At 31.4% G+C, this 11,307-nt stretch overlaps 2 protein-coding genes across 2 annotated transcripts; both read right to left on the reverse strand.

Annotated features, from left to right (window-relative positions):
• Positions 1-3,550: 3,550 nt before the first annotated feature.
• On the reverse strand, positions 3,551-5,446 carry LOC109704780 (heavy metal-associated isoprenylated plant protein 43-like). The gene is made up of 3 exons (XM_020225564.1): positions 5,311-5,446; positions 4,722-4,800; positions 3,551-3,969 (listed from the first exon to the last, which is right to left on the reverse strand). Exons 1-3 carry the CDS (start codon positions 5,320-5,322, stop codon positions 3,689-3,691), a joined length of 372 nt encoding a protein of 123 aa, XP_020081153.1. The 5' UTR covers positions 5,323-5,446; the 3' UTR covers positions 3,551-3,688.
• Positions 5,447-9,108: 3,662 nt separating this feature from the next.
• Positions 9,109-10,983, reverse strand: LOC109704779 (heavy metal-associated isoprenylated plant protein 16-like). The gene is made up of 3 exons (XM_020225563.1): positions 10,887-10,983; positions 10,136-10,214; positions 9,109-9,365 (listed from the first exon to the last, which is right to left on the reverse strand). The coding sequence occupies exons 1-3, from the start codon at positions 10,896-10,898 to the stop codon at positions 9,109-9,111; spliced, it is 348 nt and encodes a 115-aa protein (XP_020081152.1). The 5' UTR covers positions 10,899-10,983.
• Between the last annotated feature and the right edge of the window lie 324 nt (positions 10,984-11,307).

Here is an 11,307-nt window from a genome sequence, read left to right on the forward strand (position 1 = left end):
GACTTGACTATGGCGCATTTGATGTTTCTAGAAATAATTTTTGCCGATTTTTGATATCATTTACCTAGTGATCGAAAGGATTCAAAATCCATAATTTTTAATGGTTGATATCTGCCGTTTTCAAGTTTAACGGTGTAAAAGTATTCAAATCAGATGAAATTTTGATACAAAATTCTTTATACTATCTACAACAAGATCAATATTTCTGATCGAAAATTTTAGTGCTATATCACCACTTTTTATAGAATTTTTATTTTCAGCCGTTAAAAATTATTGATTTTGAATCCTTTCGATTGCTAGGTAAATGATATCGAAAAATCACAAAAATTATTTTTTAGAAACTTCAAATACGCTAGATCAAGTTTAACGGAATTGATCGTCGGTTTGGAAACTCCATCATCGAAAACTGCTCAGGAGCACGGAGACCTCCGTGCTCCTGAGAGCACAGCAGCCCTGCTATATATATATATTGTAAGTGTTGAATATGAAATTTGATAAATTAACATTGTATTTTTATTTTATTGTTTACGGGCGCACTTAGTTTGAACAAGTTGAAATTCAGGTATAAAACGAACGCACTACTTTTTTGGTTTTATTAATTTTAATTTTTGTTCATATATTATGCGTTTCATTGTAATTCCACTCGTGTTCAAACTGGCGGTTAACCCGTACTTTGCGGTGGGGGCTATCATCATTAATTTATTTGAAGGACTCTTAAAATATTCTATTAACATGGTACAAATCAGTAGTTGGCTTGTTATTAAGATAAGTTCTTATTTTTAGTTTTATTAGATTTTCTAATTGTCTTAGTATGTCTTAGTAGCCCCATAGTAGGCAATTAGTCACAGAGCATAAAACAGAAAAACTAAAATAAATAATTGGTCACTTGTGCTAAAAAGTAATTTATCGTTGAAAACAAGCTCTTTTTTTTTCTTTTTCTTTTTTGAGAAATTATTACCTACACTGGGTGTATAAGTACAACGCACACATTGCACCTATAAAATCTAATTCAATATATGTGTTTTTTACACTTTTTTTTTAAATGGTTTCTAACTTGTTATTGCGGTTACAATTAATCATTTTAGAACTAGAAACCTATTGTTGCATACATTTTTGCATTGTTACATTCACTTTATATATATATATATAGCAGGACTGCTGTGCTCTCAGGAGCACGGAGGCCTCCATGCTCCTGAACCGTTTTCGTTGATGAAATTTTCGAATCGACAATCGGCTCCGTTAAACTTAATCTAGCATATTTTGAAGTTTTTAGAAAATAATTTTTACAATTTTTCGATATCATTTACCTAACAATCGAAAGGATTCAAAATTAATAATTTTTAACGACTGAAAATAAAAATTCTATAAAAAGTGGTGATATAGCACTAAAATTTTTTATCAGAAATATTGATTTTGTTGTAGATAGTATAAAGAATTTTGTATCAAAATTTCATGTGATTTGAATACTTCTACACCGTTAAACTTGAAAACGGCAGATATCAACCATTAAAAATTATTGATTGTGAATCCTTTCGATCACTAGGTAAATGATATCAAAAAATCACAAAAATTATTTTCTAGAAACTTCAAATACCCTAGATCAAGCCTAACAGAGCCGATCGTCGATTCGAAAATTCCATCATCGAAAACGGCTTAGGAGCACGGAGGCCTCCGTGCTCCTGAGAGCACAGCAGCCCTGCTATATATATATATATATATATATATATATATATATAGAGAGAGATATATATATATATATATATATATATATATATATATATATATATAGAGAGAGAGAGAGAGAGAGAGAGAGAGAGGTGAGCTTCTAGTCTGTGGCTTTTTAGATATCGGATCGTTTCAAAATTTGTACAGTATTATTAATAATGTCTTTTTAAATCTCCTTTTTTAATACTGTACGGATCTTAGGACTATTCGACGGTTAAAAGCATAGAAGCTCAACACTATATATATAGAGAGAGAGAGTTGGACTGGGCTACTATTAGTAGCAAAATTCCATTATTGCTATCAGTTTTTTAGCCTTTGGATCAATTCTTTTCATTATTTCTAACCATTGGATTAAATACTATAACCCAGTGGAGACCACTCAACCTTAGGGAGACCACTCAACTCTAACCGATTAATATCATTCTGATCCTATAATTTTTCATCCAAGAGTTAAAAATTTGATAGCAAAAAAAGTATTTTACTATATATATATATATATATATATATATATATATATTCCAAATGTTCACTTTGCTTGCGCTATTTTTCATGTCCTTGAATTTTGTAGCTTTGTTGTTCTCGTCCGATCCATCCCTCCACCAGTTGGAACCTCGGATCGATGATGGCGAGGGCGACCGTTAAAACATTCCTGTTCAGCTACAGTGATTGTTGTCTCCTAATTAATTAAACAGCCCATTTCCATAAGAAAAGGGAAGGATTAATCTAAACGATTACTTTTAAGTGGCGTTGGACCAAAAAGTACGATTAAAAAAAGGTTGTGTTCTTTTTTATACTGGAGTGTACCTTTATTATACTGTAGTGTGTTAAGATTTGTTTAGATTTATAGTTGAATCCTATTTAGATAAGAATTAATATTTAAATCTGTTGGAGATAAATTAAAATTTAAATATTAATTAGAGAATGAATCTAACTGGATTATGATAAATCTTTAAATCTATTGGAGATAAATCAATTAAGATTTAAATATTTATTGAAGTAGGAATCCTAAATATATTAGGATTAGGGTACGTTTTAAGTTGAGCATTATAAATAGGTATTGTGGCTCTCTTTTTCGGATGAGTACGGTTGAGAGCCTAAGGTGCCGTACCAGAGAGAGAGAGAGTTTTTTATGCTTTGAGTGCACCTAGTGCACGGGTGCACGTAGATGGATTGTCTTTTAGGTTTATAGAAGACGAGAAAAGGGTAAGAGAGATTCAGGAAAGAGAGTTCGGGTCGTAGCTATTCTGTGCAGAAGAGGAGTCAGGTGTAATCTTCTCTTATTTAATGAATCTTATTTTACCCACATATTTTCTATTTTGATTTTTCCTCTATTTTATGATTGTATCAGCTTTTGCTGAGGAGACGGATTTATGGTAAAAATCTGATTTGACGTTTTCGTTGCGGAATCCCAACTATCGGTACCGGTTTCACAGCAGTCGATATTGGAGCGGGTTGCGAATTCACAAGATCTAGTACCGGGACGAGTACCGGATTCCCAACATAGTGTACCATGGAATTCCGTTTGATGAGTGACTTATTGCCTTATTGATTACAAAACCATGAAATTTTTTGTGGGGCTACAAAATATTTTATCCAAGCAGCCTTATATAAGTACATGGGAACCAAACTAGTTACAACTCATGAGTTGTACTCGGTCGCCGCTTCAGTTGCGGATCACACCTAGCCATCTTTTTTTTTTTCCTTCGTACCATCTTTTAAATCCGTTTGTATTAATTATTTATCAAATAACTCAAAAATCATGTTAAAGTAAGTATATATTCATACACAGAATTTTTATGAAACTGAACATGATTGATAGTGCAAGTAATGACCCAAAGGAAGGAGTTTTATTTTCATTAATTCGTGCTTATTACAGAATACATACAATACTTAATTGCTGAACCACAAAGATATATATATAGATCACTATTATTAATTAACAGCAGTACTTGATCCCCATTGCTCACAAAATGGAGCAAGGATCAGAGCAAGGGGAATCGACCACAAAACACATAGGAGGACCAGGTGGTTGTGAGCAAGGAGGCGGCGGGGGCTTCGGCTTCTCCTTCTCCGGCGGCGGCTTCGCTGGTTCTTCTTTCTTCGGCGGCGGCGGCTTCACCTCTGCCAGTGTGAGGAGTTGTATACACCCTAATTTCTTCTCCAACAACTTGAGCAGTGTGACCCAGTAAATTCCAGTCCCAGTTATCACCAGCTTATCTCCCTCCACTCCCACGTTTTCAACACCTGCAAATTTTAAGTTCAAAAATTACGTACGCAATTTAATTAATTTGTGTCCTAATATATACTAATTATGGAAGCTTATTTAAACTTCTTTTTACAGTAAAAAAAGCTCTGGGAGTTTTAATTATATATCAGGCCGCAAACCACTACGTACGTTCCTTTTAAAACTGCCAAGAACTATTATCTGTATCCAGAATATAGGTACCTCCATGTAATGGTTAGTTCTTAAAATAAAATGTAACTCGATGGGATATAGTGAGACCCAGTATCTAATTAAGTCGCGAATGTATATATACTTTTTGTCCAAACTTTGGCGACCATGGAGCAATGTACTAGCCCGGTCAAAGTTCTCAAAAAAGTTCCTTCATGTAATATTTATATTTCGACATATATATGTATATTTTTTTCTCATCTCTCAACACTATATCATAATTGTATTATTATTTATATCCGTGTTTGTTTCCGTTTACGCATCCTTTTAATTAACTATACCTAGACAATATAAACTCTTGAGGAGGAAAAACAGACCGTCACTCCTAGCCTAACTAGCAAAAAAATTTGATAGTTGATATTCGAATTTATAAGTTTGAAATCTAATTACTTCACATGTTTAGAAAACATATATATTTTTAAACAGAATGAAATGCATGGACAACATATGCTTCCCCTCCTCTCTCTCTCTCTCTCTCTCTCTCTGAAAATAATACCAAATGTAAGGTGTAAAAAAGTAGTTAATTATTGGGGGCACCAATTACCATCTGTTAGTGAAGCAATTTTCATGGCACGTTGCCTCACGTTTTTGCACTCCACTTGCACTTTAATCTCCATCTTTTGCTGCATTATATATTAATCAATTTATCAACTCAATTTACTTATCTTTTATTATTGACATTACAACATATAGTAATTATATTATTCAACACAAAAATAAATTAGCAATTCTCAGCTGTAAATTGAAAACATACTGAGCTTATTCAGAGACTATGTTGTGCTCGATCAAACTAACCATTAATTTAATTCTTGTGATTTGAGCAATTTTGACGGCCATTTTGTTAAAAAATTTGACCGTTCTTTGCACTTTAATTTGAAAAGCGCTATCAAATGACGCAAATTGAATGAATTAACTCAAATTGAAAAATTTATTTTAAATGTTAGATATATAGTTGATGGATCAAAATGAATCATATGTAGCTCTGATCATAAGCTCCGTATATACATATTTACTATTTCAAGCTAGCTCAACCCAATGTTTAAGTATGAAGCTCAAAAGAGCATTTTGTTGAAGGTCATAACGTATGAAAAAGATGATTGCATTTTTGAGCTTATGATGAGAGAATTAATTACCTTTATTGCCATAGATGAAGAGGATGACTAAATCACTAACACATGCAATGGAATGGACTACTCCTAGTGAATTGTCTGTGGATAGGAATGGATATATTTATAGGGAGAGATTAGGAAAGGGTACAGGATATTAACAATTCTATTTTTTTTTCTATATTATAAGCTAAATTAATTGATTGTTTTGTTGCTTGCTCTAGTCCATGCATGGTTTAGGAAACGAAGTGGTCCAATTCTCTTTATTAATGCCCCTCTAATTAACTAGCTACTGTTGGAGTCAAGTGTGAGGTCAAGAATATTAGGGTTCAATTTATGTTTGTTTTTTTCTCTTTTATTCGTTTTTTCTTTGTTTGAGCGCATGACAGGTAATGTGTTTGGATTTCGTCATCTACTAATTAAAGTTAGGAGCCTTTAATTTAATATGGTTTTCAAATTTTGATTTCTTATTTCAACCTAACTTTTTTTTTTTTCCAAACTAATTTCACTAAGCTCTCTTTAATGCACTAATAAAGTGACGTTAACGAAACCTAATCTATCGACATCTACGTACATGCACTAGAACAAAAACTTTCACTTAAAACCTGCGTCCTGTGGAAAAGAAATTATAATTGAGAATATAAAGAACTCGAGATTTTAGTACTTTTTTTTTAACACAATCTGAGACAACAAGGTCTCAAAAAATAAAAAAAATAAAAAAAAAACCTAATTATAGGGTAAGTCGCCTAGTGCAAGTGGAAAAGGGCTTGGTGATTGGTACCCGAGGCCCCGAGTTTGAATCCTAGTTGATTCACATTTTCAACTAAGTTTATTTTTAAATGAAATAAACAAAGCGGATAACATGCTACCTATCTCTCAAAAAGAAAAAAAAAAAAAGTACATATATATTTTTAAAAGTAAAANAGCTTAGTGAAATTAGTTTGGATTTCGTCATCTACTAATTAAAGTTAGGAGCCTTTAATTTAATATGGTTTTCAAATTTTGATTTCTTATTTCAATATATATATTTTTTTTTTTTTTCTGGCCTGATCATGTTTTAAGCGTGTGCAAAAGAGATTGGAAGATAACTTGTTTATGCTCGTCACCTGCATTAGGAGTTAATCCATTAATTGCCTTTCCAAACTAATTTCAATAAGCTCTCTTTAATGCACTAATATATTGACGTTAACGAAACCTTATCTGTCGACAACAAAAACTTTCACTTAAGACTTGCGCCGTATGAAAAAGATATTATGATTGAGAATATAAAGAACTAGAGATTTTATTACTTTTTTCTTTTAAGAACAAGATAGCATATTATCACTTCATTCAATAAAAATATAAACTAGGCCACAATCTGAGACAACCGGGTTTCAAAGTACAAATAAAAAAGAAAAAAATACTAATTTATAACCATTTTTAAGTATTTTGGACAAATAATTTAGATTAGATGAGTTATCAGTGTTAACGGATAAGATTATTACATTTGGTATTAAAATTAGTTTACTGGCTATTTTGAACTATCAAAAGATGACATTAAAAGCTAAGACGAGATACTACGCGCTCTCTCGACTCCTATGAGAGCATATGTATGTGGGGTTTTTATTTAAGTAATAAAAGTTTAAAACTGTTGGCTTAGATGTGCCAGTATCATGTTCTATGGTGGGAGGCTATGTTGGGTCGAGTCATATTCGAAATGACGTGAGAAGGGATAGGCCGAGTCATGTTCGAAGTTGCGTGAGGTCGGGTGGGCCGAGTCACAATTGAGACCCGTGGACGCTGTATCTGTACGCTTTAAGTGAATTATTTGCGTATTTCTAACAGCTCGAGCTTTTGGAATTAATAGTTAGCACCAACGATCCGACAAAAACTTCTTTAAAATTGTGTTAAAAATCAGGGACCTTCAGCTTTTGAAGTCAAGGAGTAAACATATTTTAAGTACCAACATGTAAAATAAAAACCCTCGTTTGTTAAACATTGAAAAATTATCTTCTTGCATGGGAGCATAAATTTAATGGTCCTATAGAAAGCTCTCTATCTATTATTTTATGAACAATAAACTATTTCCATTACTGTTGTGGGTCGGCATAAAAATTAAGTTGCATAAACTAATTAAATCTAAAATTTGGCTTATGCATTCCCTCTTTCGATATTTTATATACTCTGCAAGGGCAACACTAATCCACATTATTTACCATGCTACAATAATATTGAATTATCAACTTAATATACAAAATGGGGACATGTATAATAATAAAGATAGGACCACATTTATGATGATTAAAAGTATATATATATATATATATATATATATATATATATTAAGAGATAGGTAGCACGCTACCCGCTTCGTTTATTTTATTTAAAAATAAACTTAGCTAGAAATATGAATAACTAGGATTCGAACTTGGGTCTCGGATACCAACCACCAAGCCCTTTGCCATTTGCTCTAAAACGGTCCGTTAAAATATATATATATATATCTATCTTTTAACAGTACATATATATTTTTAAAAGTAAAAATGTAATGGAACCCTTAACTATAGGGTATTTTTATATTAATATATATTCAACTTGCCATTATTTTGATTAAAGTTATTTTAGTTATTTAATTAGGAGTTTCATCAAAACTAAAAGCTTAGATAGTGATTCAGCATTGGAATTAATATTTCTATTTTATCTGCTAAGAAACTAATAAAATTATTAAATTTAATAAATTATATGTTGTTTATCAAATAAAATTTTAATTAGTTTGATATGAATTGAAAGTTGAGAGGGTCACTGTAAAGTAAAGTTTGGTTTGCTACTAGAGAATGGCGTATAGTTGAGGAGTAATTAATGCTACTGATACACGTGCCTCGTATATCTTATATTCTCTTCTTCATTCTAGCGCCATCATACTTGTCACATCATTTTTTTATTAAGAATGAACCCATCCTAAGATGGTGTGTAAGATATTTATACCTCCACTTTTGGAGTGTGTAATTATAATTTTCCATAGTTGAAGGACTCTTGATACAGTTTTTCATTTCTTTTTTGTTCATTCGAACAATTATTTAAAAGAATTAAGCTAGTACCTAGGGCACTAAAGGGGTGTTTGATTCAAAGTTTATAATATTACGAAAATATTATATATTTTATATTTAAATAATAAGTTTGTTATTAACTTATCAAGCCACTTGGATGGAAATGCTATTAATAGACTACTAATTAAATTAGCAAGCCACTAAAACTAATATATTTTTTATTAATGAACTCATAATTATTTTCATTAAGTAGGAAATTGAAAATATCTCCTAAAACAAGAAAATGTAGTATTCTTGCTAGATAATTTTATTATTTTTTTTTTTGTTTTCAACTATCTAATTTGAATTGAATCATAATAATTTAAAAAATTTTAATAAAAAATTTAAAATTTTTTAAAATATTACAAATCTCGAAACAAACATATTTTGGCCATTCATATTATTCTTTTAATAGTTAGCTCTAGGCATTCATGAGTTGTAGATTCCACTCTCTAGATCTCTCTCTCTCAAAAAAAAAAAAAAAAAAAAAAAGAGCAAAGAAAGAAGAAAGAAGCAAACAGCAACAACCCAACTCCTGAACTATTTTTATTTAGTTCCATGTCTCTCTCCTCTTATCATCTCTCGCTCTCTTCTCTTCTTCAATAAGCATATATGAAAGAGTTTTATCTCACCATCATTATGCAATATGCGCACTAACTCATGCATTAAATATTAAAGACTGCATTAACGAAAGGCATGCATCATGTAATGACATATCATAATGCATGATAAGAAGCCACACAAAAAAGCGATCACCGAATCACCATGATGGAGCAGGATATCTGGGCGCCGGCGCATCGACATAAGCATACAATCGCGCAGGCAGATGCGAATACGACATACGAATACAGAATGGAATCGTCGGTGGCTTCTCTTCTTTATCTTTCTTCACCTCCGAAACCGCAACTATTTGTGTGCACCCTATTTTTTTCCGTAACGATTTGACTAATTTGACCAAATCTACTCCGACTCCCGTGACCACTAGCTTATCTCCATCTACTGCAATCGAGTCGATACCTGTAATAAGTTCAAACATCATACATTCTATAGTTAAAGTTATTAGATGTTGCCTATATATATTTATTTGGCTAATATATATGAAAGATGGTTTTAAAAAAACGATAGTTATAAATTTAATGAATTTAGTAGAAATAATCTTACACTATTACAATTTTTTTTTCCAATTTTGTGTTAATTAGTAGATTGAAATCACCTTCACTGTGGTGAAATAATACCGTGTTATGAATAAGTTTGTATTTTTGTATTCTTTTCTTAAACCCCGAATACCTATCACAGTTATTTGAGAACTATTTGCATGTTTGTCTTATTAAAGATTAATGAAAATATATGAGGAGAGAGAGTTCGGCTACTATACTCTTATGAGTACTGACTCTTTGTACTTATAAATTTTTAACCGTTAGATCTACTCCTTTTACTATTTTCATCCGCTAGATTATACTATTCAACCAACGATCCACGTAATTCTGAAAAATCACTATCATCGTAACTGAAAACTACTATTAGTCTAACCATACTTTTTATCATCCAATAATAAAAAACTTATGAATACAAAAAGATCTATACTGATAAAAGTATAGTAGTCATATTTTCTCTCCCTATATATATACGAAAATTGTATATATGAATGTTGAAGTAGCAGATGCTGCTGACGCATTAGAAAGGGGTTGTATTGAAACATGAATTAAAAACGTGTGGCTCGCCAATTTTTTATTAGAATTCATCGTATATAGTACTACGCATAATTTAAAAGATCCTTGAAGACCGACCATCTTTTTCTGCAGCAATCACCATGGCCTTTCTTTGACCGTTTCTGTGACCCATCGGGATCTTCATCTCTATCTTTTGCTGCATCAGATAAAAAACGTTCTTGCTTATACCTCAATTTAGCAATCGAACATGAACGCTCTTCCTACAGTGTGAGAAGGATTATCACCGTTACTGTTGCTTTAAAATTAATTATATACTAGGTGCTTTCAAAAATATAATAGTAAAAATTTAATAACCCAAAAGTTGAAAGCTGATATTTTTAAAAGTATAATAGTAAGAATCTAATGACTTAAAAGTTAAAAGTTGGTCCTTTCAAAAGTATAATAGTTCAATTCTATAAACAACATATATACGTTAACAGTCTCTAGCGCAATCGGCAAAGGGCTTAGTGGTTGGTATCTGAGGTCTCAAATTTGAATCTTAATTGATTTACATTTTCAACTAAGTTTATTTTTAAAAAAATAAACGAAACGGATAGCATGCTATCTTTCTCTCTGAAAAATATATATACACTAACTGACTAGTTACAGCGAATAGCATGTTTAAGCGTACAAATAATGATGACAAGATATGTAATGAGATAAGATTACTTACCTTTGTTGCCCTTTGAGATAAAGCTTATTAATTAGTCTAAAAGGATTGGGCTCCCTTCAATAATAGTTAGATGAAGAGTCCCTATCTCACGAACAGCATATTTAAGCGTACAAATTAGCAATGATATAGCATATGTCATGAGATTAGATTAATTACCTTCGTTGCCATTTGAGACGAAGCTCAATGAGAGCTTGTTAGTTTAAAGGATTGGGCTCCCTTCGATGATAATAATTAGATGAACTCTTGGTGGAAAGGATTAATGGTTGGTATATATAGAGAAAGAAAGTAATTAGTAGAGGGAGAAATTAATTTATCAAATACTAGCTAGTTACTAGTCAAAATCTTTGGTCTTCGTTGCGTCAATGGTTTCGAAAGCAACGTTCACCAACTATTCTTCACGGCTCTTTTAGCCATGACTATGTTTAAACATATCCTCCTAAGAAATTTGTATTAGAATTTTTATAAATTAATATGACCCAATTAATCATATTTAAATTTAAATTTATTATAAATAAAGATCAATTCTAACACATATAAAACTATTTAATATGATATATCTTATCTATTTTTCATCTAT

Source organism: Ananas comosus, unplaced genomic scaffold, assembly GCF_001540865.1.
Source record: "Ananas comosus cultivar F153 unplaced genomic scaffold, ASM154086v1, whole genome shotgun sequence".
Lineage (NCBI taxonomy): Eukaryota > Viridiplantae > Streptophyta > Magnoliopsida > Poales > Bromeliaceae > Ananas > Ananas comosus.